Source organism: Phyllobates terribilis, unplaced genomic scaffold (genome assembly GCF_046119375.1).
Source record: "Phyllobates terribilis strain yellow unplaced genomic scaffold, ASM4611937v1 Scaffold_3__8_contigs__length_932513732, whole genome shotgun sequence".
NCBI lineage: Eukaryota > Metazoa > Chordata > Amphibia > Anura > Dendrobatidae > Phyllobates > Phyllobates terribilis.
Window position 1 is genome coordinate 925,024,927 of NW_027362763.1, and position 25,619 is coordinate 925,050,545.

Genomic DNA, 25,619 nt, shown 5'->3' on the forward strand with positions numbered 1-25,619 from the left:
AAGTACAAAGTACAACGTGTTATGAAAAAAACAACAACACAATCTCTGGGATATGTTGAAACATTCCAGTTATTACCATGTAAAGTGAAATGATGATTAGAAAAATTTGCCTCGGACACCAAGGGGGTTAATAAAGTCCAATACCTTAGGGGTGGGCAATCAGTTTTACACAGGTTTAATATTTAGAAAAATCACAAGAATATAATCTCAGCAGATTAGTAAAAAAGTGAACACAATATTTTTGTTATCTATAAAGTATTTATTTTCTTTTAAGTTAAACAATTTTCAATGATGCTTTGAATTTATAAAATGAGCACACACAGGCCCTGTACAACAGACACCGTTGTATCACTATAGCCATTTAAAAGAACAGTTACCAAACTATAGCTTTGTGTAAAAAACAAAAACATGTTATTACATTATTGTTATGTCCATGGTAATGAGAATGCATTACAACAGACATTCGAAGAATCTGCCCTTGGCAGTGGGGGTCTGGTTTGCCGTTTCCTTATTGGACTGGGACTAGAAACGCACAAGAAAATGACTTTGGCACATGATATCATGTAAACATACCGAGACATCAAAAAAAATCATCTCTAATAGTGTATATTAATGATACAGACTTCATACAATTGAATGCTTTTGAAAGATGGAACATTCAAACTTTCTGATAGAGGTTTCAGGATTTAGGCGGATACAGTAAAATACTGTGGCGTGCCATCAGCCCGTAAACTGCCTACTAGTTGTAGGCTCCTGAAGATTAGAGTTCATTCATAAAGGTTATTGCCACCCACAGGTAGATCAAGAGAACCATGTGTATTAAAAACAGTATGCTGAAAGTACAAATACTAAACCTTAGAACATGTTATTCAGCTGCATTAGTATATCAAAATCAGAAAATGTAGTGTGTCTGAGGCAGACAACATAGCTCTATGTATAAATGGAAGTTTTGGGGCTGCCTATGATAAACTGACTGTTTTTTTTTCCGCCTCAAACAGAATGGCTGAACAAAATTACACACTGGCCTTGTAAATCACATTCACTAGAGATTATTACAAAATTATAGGTTTGGGCATAATTTACTCGTCATATCAAATATGCGTCATCATCAAGGTATAGTTGATAAAATGTGGCTAATGTCGCACCACAAAATACTGTCGGGAGCATATAGATCAAGGATTTACAGCTAATCTGTGGATGAACTAGTGAAAGCTGGACATTAACGTTGCTTGAACGTTGATGGAATCAACAGCTTGCCTGTTCCCGACATTTGCCACTAAGGGAAACAAAGGATTCAGCATGTTGGATTTCAAAAACGCCCATTCTTTATATCTTCTGTAAAGAAAAATGGCAGGTTTCTAGCAGTGGCTTATTCCCCATCTATGTGGCAGGAAACATGCATGCTAGGCTTTTCTGAGCATGCATATTTAAATGAAAGTTTGAAGAGCCAGCTTTCAAAATAATGAGCAAGCACAGCGATATGATGTTTATGCACACCTTAACAGCGCTGGCAGGTAGACGCAAGAAATGACAACCATAGTTCATTCACCAATAGTCTGTGAATGAACTTTGACCAATTTAAGAGGTGTAACCTTAGGAGATGTAACGGATTTCTCCAGATTCTGAGATGAAGACTTGAAACTCAATTAGAAGCAAGGCTCAGCAAGTGTCTGTTGCTTTTTTCCAATAATAAAAAAAAATTCTGCCCCCTCCATTCTCCCACCTGAAACACCAGCGATGTTCATGTAAAGTGCTTAAAACAGGCACCATGTAAGAAAGTGTGAAAAATCGTCTCCTGTTACACTTCATGTTTCTAGCTGGCCTGTATAAACCGCAAACTCTTACTTTGTGTTGACCTAGTTAGAAAGTATGACACTAGTAACAAACAATGAATATGGCAAATGAGTACAAAAGAGCACGATATGTACAGAAGAAAAATGGCTGCACTCATGACTGGCAATCCACGCCACAGCACCCCCAATAAATTACTGACTCATTCTTATATATTATTACAGAAAATAGCCTTCTAAATTATTTTCTGATTAGAAGAGGAGAGGGAGGGGGGAATAAGAAAAGGTCTCATTCACAGAACGGAATTTTACCATTCAACAGACTGGTTGTTTTGTTCTTTACACTAGTTAAAAAAAAAATACGTTTTTTTTCAAAAGTTATATGGTTAATGCAAATTAAGAAAAATAAAACTAAAAGAAATAAACTTGTTAGCAGAAATGAATGCACGTACATTCAAACCTCAACTGAATAAAACATCTTCTGGCAGCAACACAAAACCATTGTTTAGATCTTATTTCAATAAAATGAGTCTACCACTTACATAATGTAAAAAAATTCTTAAATGTTCAGATCGCCAACCCAAGTTTTCCTTACAGCTCAACTATTGCATTGTTTTAGTCTCGTAATGGTTCTTGTTTGTGTCTAGGTACTCCACTCATATCAAGGGATACACACATTAAGAGAATTAACATTGCACATACATTTTTACAGTTTTTGCATTAAAATACAGAAATGAGGGAATACAAGCAAGAGAAACCAAACAACTTGTCTTCATGGGAAGTTATTTCTTACACACATGGCTAGATATGATGTTCCATTCCATTATCTTTTCAAGTGTATACCTCCATTCCTGCACATTCGGAAGTAGAAAGTCTTGCAGTTCATACTCTTCGAGGGCCTTCGCCTCTGTGCAACTTAAATCATTTTTTAAAAACAAAGAATTGTAGAAGGCCTTTGATTTGTTTTCTCTCTGGCCCAACTATCTCCCATGACCCATTGTATTTCTAAAATCCAAGTCAAGATGGAATACTGAGGTATATAAATCCGCAGAATGTTTAACATATACATCTGCAATGCATTCATAAGTGATGTCCATGAAATGACGGTCATTCCCCCCACCCTTTATCCCAATACTTAAGACTTCTACTGTTGTAAATTGAGTGAAAATTTCCATTGCTGTGATAACGAAGGGCTGCAAGCTTCAACTGTTAGACCGCCGGTTTTGGCATTTCGACTGTCTAAGCAAAAGTTACTTCCAACATGTCTTAATTTGGAGTTGTTTTCAATTTGCTCCCATTTCTAAAATAAGAAAAAAAAACATGAAGACGTTAGAAAATATGACAAGTAACAAGCATCCAATTATCACTACACACTATTCTGCACGCTGTGTTTATGGTAGGTTTTTTTTAAATCCACCTTGGATATTTTGCGTTTTTTCTTCCCCTTCTTCCAAGAGCCATAACTTTTCAATTTTTCAGTTCACATAATTGTTGAGGGCTTGTTTTTTGTGGGACAAGTTGTACTTTTGAATGACACCATTTATTTTATCATATAATGCACTGGAAAGCGAGAAAAAAATTCCAAGTATATTGAAATTGCAAAAAAAAGTGCAATTCCACTTTTTTTTTTTATTATGTTCACTATAAGGAAAGCTGACCTGGCAATATGATTCTCCAGGTTAGTATGATTACGCAGATACCAAACATGTAGTTGTGTGAGGGCTTCTTTTTTTCACCCCAAGAGGACATTTTTGCTGATACCGTATTGGGGTAGATACAATATTTTAATAACCTCTTATTGCATTTCATTGGAATGCTGCAGCATAATTCTGACGTTTCAACTACATTTTTCATTACACGGTTTACCGATCAGAATAATTATTTTATATTTTGATAGATCAGACTTTTACAAGTGAAGCGATATCGAATGTGTGTATTTTTTTTAACTGCTTTATTTTTAAAGTGGTATAAGAGGGGTGAATTGAACTTTTGTATTTTTTTAAATATTTTTTAAAACAGTTTTTTCAACTTTTACTCTATTTGTCCCCTTAGGGGACTTGTACCGGCGAACGTTTGATTGCATGTACTATATATAGCAGTGCATCAATACTGCTATGTATAGCAAAAATCACGGTCTCCTATGAACGCCAGATAAACACTGGCTTTCATAGGAGAAAGGTCATGACAAACACAAAAGGTCTTCAGCAGATCCCCAGCTGTCATTGCAACAGGTGCCCCGCATGTGAAATGATGTGCCCCTTGCCGGCGCGTGTTAAATGTCAGTCAGAGATTGACAACGGCATTTAATATGTTAACAGCTGTTAGAGGCAGATGATGACTGAATAAAATAGCCATCATCTGTTCAGAAAGATGCAGGCTTGTCTCGCGAGCCCGCATCAAGTCAGGGTCCCAAGATGTTATGTAACGGTACGTCATATGTCGGGAAAGGGTTAAGAGGTTGTCCAGTAGAATACAGCAGGGAGAAGGTAAACTCTAAATTAAAGTAGAACTTTTAATAATATTTTTTAAAACAGACCTAGGACATGAGGCCAATTGACAAAACAACTAATGACAACCATATAAAGTGCAAGTGCTCAGTTTAAAAAGTGCTCAAGGTAAAAACGGTTTGGTCTCACCAATTTTTTCAGGTTCACTCTCTCATTCTCAGGTTTATCAGGCAGGAGCAAAGGAAATATATGATATAAGGGGGGATTTCTTTTTACAATAGCCTGTCATGCCCCTGTATTGCTACCGCCCTCACAAGGTAGTCCCCAAGTGTGGCCTAATATTAGTAACCCATAAAAATATATGTAGCCTCCCTACGCATTTCCCCTCCATGTGGAGAGATAATCGGTGGAGTATGAAAATTATAGGAGTACACAAAATACAGACTATAAATAAAGCTCCTGCAGTGGCATATGAGAATAGTGGTCTATTAGTGCACCCTGTTCAGTGTCAATTTATGGCTGAATGTGCTCAATCTCCGTGTGTCACGGGTGTGTCAGAGGTGACAGACAGTCGCCCTGCAGTGGTTTTCAGGAGATCTCCACATTTGACAATGCAGACAGCTGCCTAGATAGGAGGCTGTGTTAAGGACCCAGCGACTACCTCCCTTTAGTCTAGGTGGGCGTTGCCGGTTATACTCATTTCTACTTGGAACTTGGCTGAAGCAGCATCACGCCCTCTCTGGAGTATTGAGGCCGTGTGCCCTGTTGGAGCTCTTCTAATGCGGAGTTGTTGTTCCTGTGTTGTTTTCCCCTTTTGTCTTTAGAGTGCTAGCGGAGGTTGACTAGTGCTCATCTCCTTCCACCCTCAGCTATAGCCTTACGCCAGATATAGTAGGGCGAGGCACGTGATCGGCGACAGCTGCGGAGGCTGTATAGGGACGTTAGGGGGAGACAGGGTGACGCTAGTCCAGATTAGGAGGTCACCTCTTCCCCCTTTCCCTAGTGTATGGGCTCCCTTTCCCTTCGGTGTTGCACTCACACCTGGCACGACATAACTGGCCGAGCACGCTTTGGGAAAGAAAAAAAAAAAAAAAACACGACACAAGATTGACTTTTTTTTCTCTGTGTTTTTGGGCGTGCACCTTTTTTGTTTTGCCTTACTCCCTTTAGTATGGGATCAGTTGCAGAGCAGTTCCGCTGTCTATCTCTGGAGGTGAATGACCTCCGCTGGGAGGTTCAGCAGCAGTATCAGCGGTTACAGGCTGCCAATGTGGGGGTCTCTGCAGCCTGAACTCAAGGTTGCCCTCCCGGACAGGTTTTCAGGAGGTAGGGACAGGTTTTTTGTGTTTTAAAGAGGCACGCAAATTGTATTTCAAGCTTCGTCCCTACTCCTCCGGTAATGAGGAGCAACGGGTTGGCATTGCAATCTCTCTACTGCAGGGAGATCCTCAGTCGTTGGGCGTTTTCGTTACAGCAGGATTCGGTTTGTCTCCAATCTGTGGAGGGGTTTTATGGAGCTCTTGCCCTCATCTATGATGACCCTGACCGAGTCGCCTTGACTGAGTCTAAGCTACTTCGCCTTCAGCAGGGGATTCGGTCAGTGGAAACATACAGTTCGGAATTCCTTAGATGAGAATTCCTTAGATGTGCAACGCATTCCAAATGGAATGACTCAGCCCTTAAAAGTCAATTTTGTGAGGAGCTAACGGAAAGGTTGAAAGATGCCTTGGCTGTATATGACACCCCTCAGTCCTTGGAGGCTACCATGTCTTTGGCCATATGTCTGGATAGGTGCCTTCGGGATAAACTGGTGCGACCTCCTTCTCCGGGGTCTTCTTGTCGGGGTTGTGTACCTTTGCCAAGGGAGCGGTCTGGGGGTGAACCAGTACTGGGGGCGGTGGAGGAACCTATGCAGTTAGGGTGTGTCTCTACATCATACATCTCCCCGGAGATTTGCAAGAAAAAAAGCGTATGTTTATTTTGTGGGGAAAAGGGACACTTTGTTGGGACCGGTCCTTCAACTCCTAAACAAAAAGAGACTATTAACTCTCGGTAGTCTGGAGTTGGATAAACAAGGTTGCATTTGAGGCCAAACTGCAGAGGTGGTGCTGGAGAGCAAAATCGAAAAAATGTCTGTTTTTTGACAGTGGAGCAGGGGTCGGCATGGTTGACGCAGAGTTTGTGAAAACTCATGGTCTTGCTTGCTGTGCTTTAGCTGAACCTATTTCCATCTTTGCCACTGACTCGGCGCCACTTGCACAGAAAGCATTTACTCAGATTGTACATAATGTGAAACGGAGGGTGGGGTCAGTTCATTGTGAAATCATTCCTCGCTATGTTTTGGAGAATCTCCATACTCCGATTGTTTTAGGCATTCTCTGGGTTGTTAAACATAATCCATTGGTGGATTGGCAAGCCGGGGATTACTGAATGGGGAGATTACTGCCACGAGAAGTGTTTGAATGTTTCCATTGCTGCTGTCTCTGCAGAGATACTCCCTGCTTTTCTGTCTGGTTTTGAGGAAGTTTTTTTCAGAGAAGGGGTGTCAGGATTTGCCTCCTCATCGTGCTTATGACTGTCCTATTAACCTGACCCCCGGGGCTAAACTACCCAAGACCAGACTGTATAATCTTTCTGTCCCTGAGAGACAAGCCATGAAGGATTTCATTGCGGAAAGTCTGGAGAAGGGACATATCAGACCCTCATCTTCGCCCGTGGTGACAGGGTTCTTCTTTGTGAAGAAAAAAGATGGCGGTCTACGTCCCTGTTTAGATTTACAGGAATTAAATCAAATTACCATCCGTGATCCATGCCCTATTCCTCTGATTCATGATTTGTTCAGCCAGGTTGTGGGAGCTAAGGTATTCTCCAAGTTGGATTTAAGGTGAGCCTACAATCTGGATAGAATCAGAGAAGGGGACGAATGGAAGACAGCGTTCAATACCCCGGAAGATCATTTCGAGAGTCTGGGTATGCCTTTTGGCTTGACCAATGCACCTGCGGTATTCCAGTATTTCATAAATGATATTTTTCATCATTTGGTGGGGAGGTTTGTGGTGGTCTATATGGATGATATTTTGGTTTATTCACCTGATTTTGACACCCATCGGGGGCATGTTAAGCCGGTGCTCCAGATATTAAGGGAAAACAAACTTCATACCAAACTAGAGAAATGTGTTTTCGCTGTTCAGGAGGTGCAGTTTTTGGGGTAATTGTTGTCATCTTCAGGTTTCCGGATGGATCCGGAGAAGATCCGTGCAGTCCTTGACTGGGAACGTCCCGAGAACCCGAAGGCCCTACAACGTTTTCTGGGCTTTACTAATTTTTACAGTAAATTCATCCAAAATTACTCAGTGGTAGTGAAACCCCTTATTGACATGACTAAGAAGGGGTCTGATTTTTCCAAATGGTCAGAGGCTTCCCTCCAGGCTTTTTCTTCCTTAAAGAATCACTTTGCCACTGCACCTATACTCAGTCAAACCGATGTTTATCAACCCTTTATTGTGGAAGACGATGCTTCAGAGGTCGGGGTTGGGGCTGTTTTGTCTTAGGGTCCGTCCTCTGGTAAATGGCGTCCATGCGCCTTCTTTTCTAAAAAATGGTCTTCGGCTGAGAGAAATTATGACGTGGGTAATAGGGAACTTTTGGCGATCAAATTGGCGTTCGAGGAATGGCAACTCTGGTTGGAGGGGGCAGTCCATCCTATTACTGTTATTACTGACCATAAGAACCTGTCATATTTCCAGTCAGCTAAACATCTCAACCCTAGGCAAGCCAGATGGTCCCTGTTTTTTACTAGGTTCAATTTTGTTGTCACTTTTCGTCCAGGGGTCAAAAACGTCAAGGCTGATGCTTTGTCCCGGAGCTTCCCTGGTGGTGATGACTATGAGAACCCTGCCCCGATATTACAGAAAGGGGTAGTTATTTTGGCGCTTTTTCCTGAACTGGAGGGTGAGGTGCTGAAGGCTCAGGGGGACGCCCCTGCCTCTTGCCTTTCAGGAAAGTTATTTGTATCACCTGATCTGCGCCGTAAAGTAATCAGGGAACATCATAACTCTGTGCTTGCTGGGCATCCAGGTGGTAAGGCAACCGCGGACATCCTCTCTCGTCGTTTTTGGTGGACGGGGTTACATCGGGATGTAATTGAACACATAGCTGCTTGTAGTATTTGCACACGTTCTAAGGTTTCGCACACCCGTCCGTCGGGTACTCTTCTTCCGCTACCTGTCCCTAGCAGGCCATGAACACACTTGTCCATGGATTTTATTACTGACCTACCGATTTCTGCAGGCAAAACGGTGGTTTTGGTAATAGTAGATAGGTTCAGTAAAATGGTTCACTTCGTCGCTTTACCTGCACTTCCGAATGCTAAGACACTTGCCCAGGTGTTCATAAGTGAGATTGTGAAGCTTCATGGGGTTCCCTCCGATGTGGTGTCTTTTCGGGGGGCCCAGATTGTTTCCAAGCTCTGGAAGACATTCTGTTCTCGACTCGGGGTGCAGCTGTCAATTTCCTCTGCCTTCCACCCTCAGTCAAATGGTCAGACCGAGCGTGTCAATCAGAACTTGGAGACATACCTCAGGTGTTTCGTCTCTGAAAATCAGGAGGATTGGGCATCCTACTTACCGCTGGCAGAATTTGCCATCAATAATCATCGTCAAGAAACCACTGGCAGGTCACCATTCTTTGGTGCATATGGTTATCATCCACAGTTTGGTACCTTCAGTGGGGGTGGTGCTTCAGGAGTTCTTGAGGAGGAACGGTTTGGTTCGTTGCTCTCCTTGGTATGGCAGGGTGTTCTGTGTAATTTAAAGACCATGGGTGACAGGTATAAACGCATGGCTGACAGAAAACGCTTGCCAGGTCCGGACCTGAATGTGAATGACTTTGTGTGGTTATCTACCAAGAATATAAGATTGAAAGTTCCTTCTTGGTAGCTGGGACCTAGGTTTATTGGTCCCTATAACCGCCATCATTAACCCAGCAGCATTTCGTCTTGAACTTCCTCGGGCCCTTAAGGTCCATAATGTGTTCCACAGGTCCTTACTCAAAAAGTACGTAGAGCCTCTTGAGCCCTCACCTCTATCACCGCCCCCAGTAATGGTTGATGGTAACCTAGAGTTCGAGATTTTGAGGATTGTAGATTCTTGTCTCCAACGTCGTACTCTACAATACCTGGTGCACTGGAAAGGCTATGGTCCAGAGGAAAGGACGTGGGTTTCAGCGTCAGAGTTGAATGCTCCCAGATTGGTTCGCTCTTCTCACACCTCTTTTCCTGAGAAACCCGGTCCTGAGTGTCCGGAGGCCACTCGAGGAGGGGGGGGTACTGTCACGGGTGTGTCAGAGGTGACTGACAGCCGCCCAGAAGTGGTTTGCAGGAGATCTCCACATTTGGCAATGCAGACAGCTGCCTAGATAGGAGGCTGTGTTTAGGACTCAGCGACTACCTTCCTTTAGTCTGGGTGTTATATATACCTGGTGTGTCTAGGTGGTCGTCGCCGGTTATACTCATTTCTACTTAGAACTTGGCTGAAAAAGCATCACGTCCTCTCTGGAGTCTTGAGGCCGTGTGCCCTGTTGGAGTACTTCTAAAGCTGAGTTGTTGTTCCCCTGTGTTTTTTTCCCCTTTTGTCTTTAGAGTGCTAGCGGAGGTTGACTAGTGCTCATCTCCTTCCACCCCCAGCTATAGCCTTATGCCAGGGATAGTAGGGTGAGGCACGTGATCCGCAACAGCTGCGGAGACTGTATAGGGACGTTAGGGGGAGACAGGGTGACGCTAGTCCAGATTAGTAGGTCACCTCTTCCCACTTTCCCTAGTGTCTGGGATCCCTTTCCCCTCTGTGCTGCACTCGCTCCTGGCGTGACACCGTGTAGCCGGCGTCCTGCATCATTTCCTGTCACAGGACCGCAGAACCCCGACGGTGGAACGCATGCATCATAGTGCCGCGTCACTTCCGGTCCATGGATGGAGCACCTGACCGCGGTTGCTGCATTCAGGCGGTACGCACCGACCTCTAATAATGTGGTTTCCGGTCAATGGAATGCAGGGTGCCACAGGGTATATCTGGTTTGGTATTTTGTTTTTTGGGAGATCACTCTAAGCAAGGTGAGAGGGAAACAGACCTATCATCTACTGAGACTGAACAGTATGACACAGATACCCAACAAAAAACATCTATAGGGTGACAAAGAGGTAGAAACAGGGGCTATACCAGGGGAGACAGTTATATCCTCTCATCATCTAGGTCTGTTTTATTTAGAACGGGCACACCCCCTACGGAGCAGCAACCCCTTCAACAGGGATTAGAACTTCAAGTGGTAAATCTAAGAGGCCTCTTAGTGAGATAGAGATGTCGGTACTCGGCAAAGGACTTAAGTTTATACCTATTACTGACTTTTTTGTTGTTGACAGTATTAAGGACATTACTCTGGCCCCATCATCCCCAATCCTGGTATGCATGGCCCCATCATTCCCAATCCTGGTATGCATGGCACCCCTCATCCCAAATGCTGGTATGCATGGCACCCCTCATCCCAAATGCTGGTATGCATGGCACCCCTCATCCCAAATGCTGGTATGCATGGCACCCCTCATCCCAAATGCTGGTATGCTTGGCACCCCTCATCCCAAATGCTGGTATGCATGGCACCCCTCATCCCAAATGCTGGTATGCATGGCACCCCTCATCCCAAATGCTGGTATGCATGGCACCCCCCACCCCTATTCCGGTATGCATGGCACCCCCCACCCCTATTCCGGTATGCATGGCACCCCTCATCCCCAATCCTGGTATGCATGGCCCCATCATCCCCAATCCTGCTATGCATGGCACCCCTCATCCCAAATGCTGGTATGCATGGCAACCCTCATCCCTATCCCGGTATGCATGACCTAATCATCTCCAATACTGGTATGCATGGCACCCCTCATCCCCAATCCTGGTATGCATGGCCCCATCATCCCCAATCCTGCTATGCATGGCACCCCTCATCCCAAATGCTGGTATGCATGGCAACCCTCATCCCTATCCCGGTATGCATGACCTAATCATCTCCAATACTGGTATGCATGGCACCCCTCATCCCCAATCCTGGTATGCATGGCCCCATCATCCCCAATCCTGCTATGCATGGCACCCCTCATCCCAAATGCTGGTATGCATGACCTAATCATCTCCAATACTGGTATGCATGGCACCCCTCATACCCAATCCTGGTATGCATGGCCCCATCATCCCCAATCTTGCTATGCATGGCACCCTTCATCCCCAATCCTGCTATGCATAGCACCCCTCATCCCCAATCCTGCTATGCATGGCACCTCTCATCTCCAATCCTGCTATGCATGGCCCCCATCATCCCCAATCCGGTTATGTATGGCACCCCTCATCTCCAATCCTGGTATGCATGGCCCCCTAATCCCCAATCCTGATATGCATGGCCCCCTCAGACTCAATCCTGATATGCATCGCCCCCCCATCACTGCACACATTAAAAAAAATAAACACTAATACTTACTTTCCCCCCTCTGCTCCAGTTCTGCTAGCACCAGCTCACCTCCGCATCTGAGCAGCGCATGACGTCACTGCCATGCGCTCTCAGACGCCGAGGTGAGCTGCGGAGATATTCACTCCTCTCCCCGCCAAGACTGTGTGCATGGAGAAGAGTGAATATCCCTGTTCTTTAATGGCATGCGCACAGTGTCAGCAGCGCCTGTCTTGTGTGCCTGCTACGAAAGAGAATGCATATTCACCCTTCTCCACGCCCTCTTTAGTAGTGGGCACAGAGGATCACTGAGCCGCAGCGGTAGCTGCGGTGCTGTTGACACTGTGCGCACGCTATTAAAGAAATGAATATTCACCCCTCTCCACTCCCATGGGTGTGGAGAAGGGTGAATATTCATTTCCCTTTAGCAGCGGGCACACATGGTAGCTGCAACAGCCAGCTACTGCGTGTGCCCCGCTCCTCCGCCTCCACAACCCCCCTCTACCACCAGACTATGTATATACTCGAGTATATACAAGAGTATAAGCCGAGGGGGGCTTTTTCAGCCTAAAAAATGAGCTGAAAAAGTCGGCTTATACTCGAGTATATACGGTATGCAACGCAGAGTACAATTAGAAGTGCAATGAAGTACACATCAATAATTACAAAATTGCATACATTGGTAATGCCAAATATAATCATTACATAAATAAAAATCAAACCAGGAACATTGAGCATGGAGCAATACCATATAGTTGCATTAAAGGAGACGTGCATGGAAAATCATGTTGCAAAAGAAAACTATGACAATGTAATTCCCATCTACTAACATGAACGTAGAAAGTCATAGATTTAACATGAAACCAGTAATATACTGGTAACAAAAATTGGTTTGTATCCATAAAATCACAGGGAACACATATTGTAAGAAAATGAATTTGAATTGGGCTAGCCCCATGTGTCCACAGGATCAGATATGTCTGAATAAAGTGTATGTTATTAAAAGGAGAAATGAAAAATAAGATATGAAATATAAATTTTGAAGGTCACAAGGCGAGATGAAAAATCACCTAGGATAAGTCCCTCTGTGTATGAATATATAATAAGACAAGAAATGAAGAAAAAACAAATAATATAACAATTGTCAAAATATGACAGACCTGGATGAGGGAAAGAAAAACAAAATACTGTAAAACATGAATATGTACAGAATAAATCATTTTTAAATTAATAAATATAAAAAGGTATTTCTTAAAGTTCATATCTGAGGGATGCTTGGTATTTAGGCGTAAAATCCAAGATCCAGGTGTTTGGATCACACAGAAGAACATTTGTGAGACGCAGAACAACTGAAAAGATGCAGGAAGAGTGCCTGATGCTATCTGTCAAGCATGGTGGAGGTAATCTGATGGTCTGGGGTAGCTTTGGTGCTGGTAAAGTGGGAGATTTGTACAAGGTAAATGGGATTTTGATTAAGGAAGGCGACCACTCCATTTTGCAATGCCATGCCATACCCTGTAGACAGCGCATGATTGGAGCCAATTTCATCCTACAACAGGACAATGACCCAAAGCACAGCTCCAAATTATGCATGAACTATTTAGGGAAGAAGCAGGCAGCTGGTATTCTATCTGTAATGGAGTGGCCAGCGCAGTCACCAGATCTCAACCCCATTGAGCTGTTGTGGGAGCAGCTTGACCGTATGGTACGCAAAAAGTGCCCATCAAGCCAATCCAACTTGTGGAGGGGCTTCAGGAAGCATGGGGTGAAGTTTCTCAAGATTACCTCAGCAAATTAACAACTAGAATGCCAAAGGTCTGCAATGCTGTAATTGCTGCAAAGGGAGCATTCTTTGACGAAAGCAAAGTTTGAAGGAGAAAATTATTCTTTCTAATAAAAATCATTATTTCTAACCTTGTCAATGTCTGGACTACATTTTCTAATCATTTTGCAACTCATTTGATAAATAAAAGTATGAGTTTTCATGGAAAACACAAAATTGTCTGGGTGACCCCAAACTTTTGAACGGTTTTGTATATTTTTGTACCGTGTTAGCCAGTAGATAGAAAAATATTTAGATTTGAGAGTCCTCAGTGGTTGATACCTTTTAGTGGCTAATTGAAAAGATGGTAACAGATTGCAAGCTTTCGAGACTACTCAGGTCTCTTCATCAGGCTAGTATAACCCAAAATCTGAAGAGTCACATATTTATATACAATAGGGCACAGAAATAATGCAACAGATGAGACAGGTGATGAAAAGCAGAGCTATTACTATGGGAGAGAGATAAATTTCTGGCTGTAAATATTTTAGCAGTTCATAGATAAGGACTGTGAAAGTTTTATTGTCAGGGTTCTGCGTTCCAGTGACCAGAAATGACGTAGGACGCCGGCTACATGGAGAGAGCACATTCAGCCATAAATTGGCACTGAACAGGGTGCACTAATAGACCACTATTCTCATATGGGTACTGACACAACTTGTCAGACCCAACACTCAGCTCTGTGACACTGCAGTTTTATTGATATTCTGCATTTTGTGTACCCCTATAATTGTCATACTCTCCTGATGATCTCTCCTCATGGTGGGGGAAACGTGTAGAGAGGCTACATATATAGTGTATTTTTCGGAATATAAGACGCACTTTTTCCCTCCAATTTTGGAGGAAAGTGTGGGGGGGGGGTGTACTATTGCTGCACTGTTGCTGTGGATGAGGGGGAGCTGCAGCAGCGGCAGAGCAGGGCACAGTAGGCAGGAGCTGCCTGCTGCAGCCCACACCGTGCCCGGTGCTAAATAAAATTAATATTCACTGCTCCCTACGCCCATGGGCATGTGCAGCACTGAAAATTCATTCTCAGCAATAGCAGGTGCACACTGTAGCAGCAGCCACGGCTCCTGCAGTCGACGGTCATGTGTGTCCGCTATTAAAGAGCATGAATATTCACTACTCCCCACTCCCATGGGCACGGGGAGGAGTGACTATTCATGCTCTTTAATAGCGGGCACATGCGATCACTCAGCCGCTGCAGGAGCCGCAGCTGCGGCTACAGTGTGCGCCCGCTATTAAGGAGAATAAAGTCACTACTCCCAACGCCCATAGTCTCGGCGTGGAGAGCAGTGAATCCTCCGGCAGTTCATCTCATTGTGTGAGGATGCATGGCAGTGATGTCATGCATGGAACGTGGTGAGATCAGCTGCTGGCAGCAGGACAGGACGCAGCACTGGAGAAGAGGGAAGGAAGGAGAGTAGAATCCATTTTTTGTGTGCAGCGTGATGGGGATGGAGGTGCCATGCACACAAGGATGAGGGGCGCCATGCATACCAGGATGAGGGGCGCCATGCATACTAATACTAACTTCTTTGGCAAAAGGAAATGCTGCATTTCTCCAGCAGTGCTGAAAATTGGGTCTTCATCGATAAGCAAGTTTTCTATCTTGTAGACAGGCAGTATTCGCAACATAAACTTGACCACTAGAATGTATTGAATGCGCTAAATCTGCATGGTTCAGAGATCACATGTGGATTTACCTGCGTTCAATAGAATGCAACGTTTTGGAGACAGCAAAAAATATGCGTCCAAAACCAGCAGAGGGAAAGTCAACCGCTGGGGGCTGATATTAGTAGACGGGGAAGGCGCCATTAGCCAACAATGTTCCCTGGCCATTAAAATCAGCCAGCAGCTGTTTGTTTAGCCTTTACTGGCTAGATTACAGGGGGACCCCAGAAAAAAATTGATGTGGGGTCCCCCTATAAAATATAACCAGAAAAGGCTAAACAGACAGCTGCGGGCTGATATTAATAGCCAGAGAAGGGGCCATGAATACGTGCCCCCTCCGCGGCTATTAATACCACCCCTCAGCTGTGCCAGAAAATAGTGCATCCATAAGATGCGCCAAATCTGGTGCTTGTCCTCTGCTTTTCCCACTGCCCTGTAGCAGTAGCGAGTGGGGTAATGGGGTTGGGGCTCACGTCAGCCTTGTATTGGCGGCTGACGTGAAGCCCAGGTTAGTAATGGAGAGAGTCTATAAAACGCCCCCAATACTAACTGCGTAGTAAAGTGGTCGCCGCTTTTTGTCAACAATTTTTGTCCACGATTACGCCAACGATTGTCCCTCAGCGATCCGAGTCACTTCTCTAGAAGACAGCATGTACACTGACATGGGTGTAAAATCACTCCTGTCAGTATACATTGCCGCTGCAGGAGGCCACTGGGGTTCATCAGCTGAAGATCAGCTGATCAGCCCTGGTGAGCTCACCACCATGGGAACATTCTTCAAAAGTTCCCATGGTGAGGATATGTGAGCAATCAGCTGATAGCGCGAGCTAGCGCGCTCCTCGCACTGCACTGCCGGGAGGAGAACATCGCTGGGGACCAGTGTTTTTTTTTTTTTTTTTTTACAGCGCGTGGTAGCCAGCTTGGCAGAGCAGACTACTGCCCCCCCCCAGCCGACCCACTCTCGCTATTATCAGAGGGAGCACCTCGTTTCCGCAGCAAATTCGTGGCTATTGGCTTTAATTGAAAAGCAGCAAATCCGCCGGTATAAATACTATACCTGCGGATTTGCTACGGTTCAATTCAAGTCAATGGGTGCGAATTTGTGGTGGAAACGCCCACACAATGGTCACACTGCGGTTTTTACCGCAATGGTAATCCTGAGCGGAAATTTACGCATCATGTGCACAGCACATCAGGATTGCCATTGCTATAGCTGGCAGACCTATTAACAAGCGTTTTCGCGACACAAAAACCGCCACGGAAACTCAGTAAAAACGCTTTGTGTGCACATAGCCTTAAATTATTTATTTTTTTTTTACAATAAACTGGAAAATTTATTTATTTTTTTTTTTAAAGGGACAACCCCTTTATGTTTTGAAAAAGATAAAAATAAAAAACTAAAAAAAAATTTGGTTTGTGTTACCATTTTGCTAGACCCATAACTTTTTTTTCCCCGTCATTAGACTTGTGTGATGACTGGGTTTTTGTGTGGGAAGCGAACGTTTTTTATTCATACCCTTTTGGGCAACATACGAAGTTTTGACCCTTTTTTATTGCATTTTTTTCAGAGAAGGGCAGCAACCAAAAACAATATGTTTAAAACCAAGCTTTTTGAAAGGTAATTCAATGTAGTCAAGGATATGAGGGCACATATGGATTCTTTGTATCCATAAAAAGTAGCAAAATTTAAAAAAGGCACACCTAACAGCATAAATGTGTAAAAAAAAAAAAAACTTTACTGTATGCAATTTATTTAATTTAGTTACAATTTTAATAGTAATTTCATATTTTGCCATATGCAATGTCCTTAACCCTTGTTTGCCTCCAATATAAGATCAACACTCCAAGACATGTAGCAAACACAGGAGCAGCCAGTTCCAAATGCACTGACTTAAAGGGGTGGTCCAAAGGCACAGCATTTTTCTCCTAACTCCTTATCTATTTACTCCCATAATATAAGCTACTTTCTAATATACTTGCTTTAAAAATGTGCTACTATTCCCTAACTACACTAACTGCTTTTGACACTGCTCTGCTGCCGGCTTATTACTATTCATCTATACAGACCACAGAACGGACGCTGCACTCATTGCACAGGGGACTGGGGAAGACACTGCACAAGGGGAAAGGGAGACACTCGGGGGCAAGGGAGACACTCGGGGGCAAGGGAGACACTCGGGGGCAAGGGAGACACTCGGGGGCAAGGGAGACACTCGGGGACACAGCAGGGACTAGCCTAGCCCCTGAAATGAGTGTCCCTGATGAGGCTTCATTTCAGGGAGGGGGCAAAGGCTGTGACAGTGACTGCAGTCCCCCTCACCCCTCACCGATAATGCTTTGTGTCAATGACTATCCCAGCATGCACTGAGATTCTCAAACACAGAATCATCAGACAGGAAGTAGGGAAAAAATACAAAAGCCGCTAGACAGGGCAGTTAGGGAACGGTAGGGAATTTAAAAAGAGCGTATATTAGAAAATAGCTTTGATCATGGTACTAAATAGATTGCGAGTTAAGAGAAAAATGCTTTGCCTTTGGACCACCTTTTAAAGTCAGTACATACATGATTTCAATTTATACTTTTATTAATTTTTTTGTCCCTTTGATCACTTCCTTTATATACTGCTGTATTACAGTACATAGTAAAAATGACATTCTTTTGCGGAACCCAGTAGCAGGCTGGGCTTCACAGGGGGTCCAATATGGATGGCAGCCTTAGGTGGCCTACAGCAGGCCCCCAGCTGCCATGACAGTTATTCAGCACCACATTTAAACGGTTAAACAGCACCGATCCTATTACTGCTGTTACAGGAAGATACTGACTGTGCATCACAGCCGGCATCACCTAGGAATGGTGCAAGTTCAGTTTCTGAGCCCACTCCACACACTGGCACTCCATGTGTGACGTAATGTTATGTCACATCGTAAAAGGGATTAAATGTCAAGCATCTCACTATGTAAGGTGCACAATATATGCAAAATGCCACTAAAATACAAAAAAGATCTATACCTCACTTGCATTTTGAAACATTCAATAGACATTAACATTTTCTGTGGTAGAAAAATAATCTTACTTGTCTAGTGTCATTTTCCCTGCAGCCCTGAAGTTTTAAAAGGGAACCTGGTGCTCTATCCACAACAGTAAGACAAAGATCCATATGCTTGACTGATTTGTCCTTCGTTAAAGCCCATTCCTAAAATTAGAGGGGAAATGAAACGACAATGTAAGAAAAAAAATATTTTCCATAATACTTTTCTATTTAATTTTATTAAATTTTCTATGCAAAAGTGTGACTTTCAGAGTCATTTACAGTTTAGTCTACATAAAAATTTGAGTAACTTTAAATCAGTCACATAACCATTTGTATAGTGCACGTATATTCTGTAGGAAGAGGGAGATCATTGACTTTTACTATGCCAGGTTCTTCTATCAGTCAATAACGTAGCTACCTGCTTAATCTCAACATCTGCTGTCGTTAACATGCCTCCATATCCACACTAATGAGCCTTGAATAGTGTTATGTAAAGGTGGTTCCTGCCTATGCAGTATGTTTAGAAAGTCTAAAGCCATGAAAAAGAGAAAACGTTAGGCTGACAACACATGTAAAAGCAATTGTAGGCCAATGGTCTGATTTTCCACAGCTATATCTTCTGATTTGGCACAGCATGCAAGTATATTTCCTTTAGGAAAACATGCAGTTGCCAGAACTCACTACTGCAGGAACTAAGGATCAGCCATGTTGAAATCTAACATGCATGATCCCTCTTTCATCCAAAATCTGCTAAATTTGGAGGGACTTTTATTTTTTAAAATCCTTTACCAGCTCTAAAGGCGTCTTGTAATCATGTTTTAGACAAACAGTTTTAAACTATAATGATTTGGGAGACAACCAGATAATTAAAAGTCAAATTGGTGCAGCTAGGGATGAAAACAACAAAGGATGAAATAAAACAAAATATAATTTTTAGCCCATTGGTGAACAAACTGCCTTCTGTTGTAGCCAAAATTTCAAATTTTGACTCACCAGTCTAGCGCACCCAGCTGCCGTTTTTCTGCACCCCAGTTTTTGTGTTTTCATTCATAGTTGAGTCAGTTGGTCTTGGTTTGCTCATTCTGAGTCTTGAACAATAAATGGCTTTGGAACGAAGAGTTAAACTGTAGTTGAAAGGAGTTCAAGGCCTATAGGTACTTAAAGGGGATGACCATATCCCTTTCATGTGAACGAACTGCCATAGATAAGCACTTTACTAAATAGTTTCCTTTTGCAAACCCTTCTATAGGCTAAAATGCTCTTCTGGTCACATGATCTCTGGCCGAGAATCTCCTGGCTTCCTGTGATGTCACGTCAAAATCTCCATCAGTTCCCAATCTATCTGCATTCATTCTATCAATGTATCTATTAATTATATCTCTATCCATCTCTTTATCCATTATTCATCTCTATATCAGTTATCCATCTTTCTATCCGTTATCTTTTCATCCATCCAGAGGAGTAGGGATCATCTTTATTGGCAGGGCAGGTGCTTTATGCACTGCTTCTATTCCCTGTAACCGTATTCTGGACAGGACGTTATGCTCAGGCTGTGAGTGACGCTGGTGGAGAAGAGGGAGGGCTTTGGGTGGAGTTAAGAGGTCTGTGCTCCCTGCTGGCTTGCAGCCCAGCAGAAGGAAGGATGCGAATTGTAGTAAGAAGGGAGAAAAGTATTCTAAAGAGGAAGTGATGACTTTGAGAAAAGAACTCACTGTCTGGTGATGATCCAATTGCGATCCACATGGGAACCAATGACAGAATAAGTGGCACATGGTGGATCCTTAAGAATAATTTTAAAGAATTAGGCTGCAAGCTGAAGGGAAATACCTCCAAGCTAGTATTCTCTAGAATACTGCCTATGGCACAGGAGAGACTGCTGGAACTTATGGTGTTAATTGCATGGCTTAAAGAGAACCTGTCAGCAGAATTTTACTAAGTAACAAGGCCATATAGGCGCTGTCATACTGATTAAAATGATACCTCAGGTGCAGAAATCAGTTTTGTGATTTTCTTTAATCTTTGAAGTTTCCTTGTATTCATATCTTTGTGCATCTGGGCAAAACTGTGGCTAGGGTCTTCAGCTTTGTTTCGTCCCGTCCGTTGTGTCTGGGTTTATTTTCATCTAATTTATTTAAAATTCTGCGACGGCCCCGGCCGATCCACGGGCTACGCTTGCCCAGATTGAGCTCTTGGAAGTTTTCAGGAAAGTTACATCAGAGGCTGCACATGTGTAGATTGGCACCGGTAGCATTGAGCATTTTACTGAAGCCCACCATTAGTTCTAGCCGCAGGCAACGCTTGCGCAGATTGATCTAATGGTGGCTTCAGTAAAATGTCTCCTGTGGCACTGAGCAATCAATGCATGCACAGCCGCCGGTGCCATTTTCCTGAAGACCTCCAAGATTTCAATAGTCGCCCGCAGCTCAGATGGCGTTGGCACGAATTTTTAAATAAATTAGAAGAAAATACACCCAGACACAGCAGAGGTGAAAGAACAATGCTAAAGACCGTACCCACAATCCCACCCCGATGCACATAGATATGAACACAAGGAAACTTCAAAACACAGATTAAAAAAAATCTACAAAATGGATTTCTGCACATGATGTATCACTTTAAGCAGTATGACAGCGCCTATATGGCCCTGTCTGTACTTTACTTAGTAAAATGCAGCTGACAGGCTCTCGAAGTCTTCGTGCAGAGCAGTAAGATTGTTGCTCTTAGAGAACTGACTTTTCTTTAGAGTACAATAAGTATTAAGATTAACTGCACCTTAATGGAAGGGAGACTGATGTGCTCTAGGAGGGAATTCTAGAACTAATAACTTTACTACAGTCATCTGCAGTACAATCCTGCAAAGTTATTTTTTTCTGATGAAGCCCCCTTCAGATGGTTTGTGACATCCGGAATAATTGTTGTCCAGAGCAGATAATGTGAACACTATTATGAGTCCGGTGTCATGCAAACAGTAACGCATCCTGAGATCATTCAAATGTGGGGTTGCTTTTAATCCAAGAGAGTAAGCTCACTCACAGTTTTGTCTAAAACACTGCCATGAATAATAACAAAGAATGAAAGCTGAAGAGTACCCGTTGTTTAAATTTTTATTTCATAAATCAAAAGTAAACATGAAAATAAGCAACTTTATAATAGAAATCGGCTTCTATTTCTGCCAAAATTGATTGATAGAGTTTTTAGTCCTCTTCCTCTCTGAAGAGACAATTTGCATAAATGCAAGGCATTTAAGTCTCCTCATACTGGCTTGCCACTCTCCACAAGGAGAAACCTTACCCCTTAGATCAGTCATTATCAAAATTCTCAATTCTGAGGTAAAAATCTGTATTCAGTGAAGACCGACTTCCCCGTTACTGAGATAGGAGATGGCAGCTGCTACTGTGTAGATGGGAGGTGGCAGGAGCTAGAGACCGAGCTCCACCCTCCTCCTCCCCCTTTCATCTAAATAGAATCTTATCAGTAGCAGCTGCCATCTCCTATCTCAATAATGGGAAAGTCTGTCTTCACTGAATATAGATTTTACCTCAGAATTGAGAATTTTGATAATGACTGATCAATTTTGGCAGAGAAAGAAGCAAATATATGTGATAAGATATTATAAAGTTGCTTATTTTCATGTGTACTAATGATCTATGACATGAAAATTAAAACAAAGTTTACGCTTTAACATCTTCACCCTCGGGCCATTTTCCGTTTTTGTTTTTTTGCTCCCCTTCTTCCCAGAGCCACAACTTTTTAATATTTCCGTCAATATGGTCATGTGAGGGCTTATGTTTTGTGGGACAAGTTGCACTTTTAAAAGACTCCATTGGTTTTACGAGGACGTGTACTAGTAAACGGGAAAAAAAATTCCAACTACGGTGAAATTGCAAAAAAAGTGCAATTCCACATTTGTTTTTCTTTTTACCAAACTCACTAAATGCTAAAAATGACCTGCCATTATGATTTTCCAGGTCATTATGAGTTTCTAGACACCAAACATGTGTAGGCTCTTTTTTATTTAAGTGGTGAAAAAAAAATCCAAAGTTTGTAAAAAAAAAAAAAAAAAAAAAAAAAGTTGCCATTTTCCGAGACCCGTAGCGTCTCCATTTTTCAGGATCTGGGGCCGGGTGAGGGCTTATTTTTTGCGTGCCGAGCTGAAGTTTTTATTAAGACCCTTTTTGGGGTAGAAACAATGTTTTATTGCCCATTATTGCATATTTTTACAATGTTGTGGCGACCAAAAAAACGGAATGTGTGTTTGATTTTTTTATTATTCGTTAACCGCTACACCGATGCCAGTCATTGCATTGGTTGCCCATCCAATATAGAGTTCAATTTAAACTTATCATGCTTACCCACAAAGCGCTCCATGCGTCAGTACCCCCCTACATCTCCTCCCTTGTCTCAGTCTACCACCCTACACGTGCCCTCCGTTCTGCCAATGACAAAACTAAAATCCTCCATAATCCGAACTTCCCACTCCCGTCTCCAAGATTTCTCGCGTGCTGCGCCAATTCTTTGGAATGCACTACCCAGGACAGTTCGATTAATTCTCAATACCCACAGTTTCAAGCGGACCCTAAAAACCCATTTCTTTAAACTGGCGTATCACCTCCACACACTATCTGTCCATCCCAGTTTTCCCCCATATTAAAATCTTCTTCAATTTCAGGTTCATACCAACCATGCACTTAATAGCCTCGGTCAGGACAGTGCACATATTGGCAGGCGACCAGTCCATGTATTATTATTTATCCTATTTAGTATATCAAGGCTGCATTATACAATATATGTACATTCTACCTTGTGTCTCCCTCATTTCCTCAGACTGTAAGCTTGCGAGCAGGGCCCTCACTCCTTTCGATGAGATATGCTTATTCTGTATTGTCCGTATAAGTCCCCCTTAAAATTTGTAAAGTGCTGCGGAATATGTTGGCGCTATAAAAAGTTATTATTATTATTTATTATTTTAATTTTGAAGGGGGACGAAAAAGGGGTAATTTAAACTTTTATATTTTTTAAAAAACGTAATTTTTTTACTTTTTAGATGCTTCAATAGTCTCTATGGGAGATTGGAAGCTGTGATGTTCTGATTGCCTGTGTGTAGCAGGATTGCGTACTTGCTATGAGTGCCGACTGCTGGGTGGCGCTCATAGCATCCTGGCAATGATAACCACAGGGATCTCCTGCAGACCCCAGGTTGTCATGCCAACCCATCGGCGACCCACGGTCATGTCACACGGGCGCCGATGTGTGAGACTTATGACCACCCACGATTGTTAGGGGCACATGACAGCTGATCAGATCAGCTGTCATGTCCCCGGAAAGCTGCAGGCTCAGCACTATAGACTGCGCTGAAGGGAGAGAAATGACATCTGCCGTACAAATGTACGGCACATGTCGGAAAGGAGTTAAACATCCTCCAAGAACAACTTCTTCCAATGATACAGGAGCATTTTGGTGAAAAACCATGTTTTTTCCAACATGATGGTGCGCCTCGTTACAAGGCAAGAGGGATAACTAAGTGGCTCGGTGTACAAAGCACTTTTGCTCAATCCTCCAAAAGTGGGTAGACAAACAAAAACACCAAAATTGTGATAAACTCCAAGCCTTAATTAACAGCTTACTAACCGAGCTAATGTTGACCTTCATGACAAGGCCAAATTTTTTAAATATGACCAGTGTCACTTTATGTGGTAGCAAGTGTGGAACGCTTCAATGGATCCTAGTGATTCTGAGATTGTTTTTTTGTGACACATTGTACTTCATGATAGTGGTAAAATTTGTTTGATATGACTTGAGCTTATTTGTGAAAATATTGGACTTTTGGCGAAAAATTTTGAAAAACAAATTGCAATTTTCAAAATTTTAATGCTATTTAGACAGCAACCCACAAATATTCCCAGTTACGCAATGTGTTGAGATTGTTTTGATTTATTGGTAATGCCTAACCCAGTCCCTTGAATAAATGGGTTATGGCTATATATTATATACAATATTGCCTAGGTGGTAGATAGTGAGGGCTATCCCTATTATAATTATTGCATATCAAAATTTAATATATTTGCTTGTGGGTAGGACAACAAAACGTACCATGTATATCTCAAAATATGGCAGACATAAATGGCAATAATGAATTGTCCATCGTCAAAATAATACCCACAAATATAATACTTATAATAGTTGACTAACTAAAGTCACTATTCATATTGGTCAGTCCCCAGCCAGGGCACATTGATCATATAAGTGCTAATTGGGAATTATTTTGATGACAATTCATTATTGAAATTTAGGTCTGCCATATTTTGGGATATACATGGTACATTTTGTTGTCCCATGACACCCACAAGCAAATATATTAATTTTTGATATGCAATAATAATAAAAAGGATAGCCCTCCCTATCTACCAACTGGGCAATATTGTGTATAATATACAGCCATAACCCATTCATTCAAGGGACTGGTTTAGGGATTCCCAATAAATCAAAACAAACAAACAATCTCAGCACACTACGTAACCGGGAATATTTGTGGGTTACTGTCTAAATACCATGTATGACCTTGTATGCATCTGTAGATGCATGAGAATAAATTTTACTATATCAATTTTAATCGTTTTTTCTAATAAAGATTATTTTTTTATATATTCACACCTTCTTTCTTTCCCCTTCCCCACATTTTGCTATGTTTTTTTCGGTGGTGTACATCTGTGAATATAGGTCTGATGAGAGTTGACTTATGCTTTTAGTTTTAATTTTCAAAATGTCAATCATTATATCCTTAAACCAGTTAGTCACGCTGTACAAAAGAATTAATAAATAATATTTTCCATATGTCTACTTTACATCTGCATCATTTTTAAAAAGTCATATTATTTTGCTAGGATGTTAGAAAGATTAAAATTTAGTAGCAATTTCTACATTTTTTTAACAAATTTACAAAACCTGTTTTCTAAGGAACCTATTCAGAGTTAAATGAACCTTGAGGGGCCTATGTATTGGAAACTCCCCAAAGGTGATACCACTTTAAAAACCGCATCCCCTCAAATACTTCAAAACTTAGGATTTTTTTTAACCCTTCAAGTGCTACACGGGAATTAATGCAAAGTGTAATGACTTTTTTAAAAAAAAATTTTTACCTCTAAAACGTTGCTTAAGCTCCAATTTTTTCACTTTTGCAAGCGGTAACACCAAAACGTGGACTGCACAGTTACCCACATGTATCCAAAAAGGTCTGTTTGGACAAACGGCAGAGCTCGGAGCAGAAGGAGCACCATGTGAATACTGGAACACAACTTGGCTGAAATATATTGCTGGAGACATGTCTCATTTGCAGGGCCCCAAAGGTGCCTAAGGAGCAGAAGCACCCCCCA

The 25,619-nt window shown here is 42.4% G+C and overlaps 1 protein-coding gene across 1 annotated transcript in view; it reads right to left on the reverse strand.

The window, feature by feature from the left end:
• Positions 1-238: 238 nt before the first annotated feature.
• GALNT2 (polypeptide N-acetylgalactosaminyltransferase 2) overlaps positions 239-25,619 on the reverse strand; it is a 184,807-nt gene continuing 159,426 nt past the window's right edge. Inside the window, exons 15-16 of the mRNA XM_073672816.1 lie at positions 18,292-18,411; positions 239-3,090 (exon numbers count right to left, since the gene is read on the reverse strand). Coding sequence (XP_073528917.1) covers positions 2,935-3,090; positions 18,292-18,411 — 276 coding nt within the window. The 3' untranslated portion in view covers positions 239-2,934. The remainder of the gene's footprint in view (positions 3,091-18,291; positions 18,412-25,619) is intronic.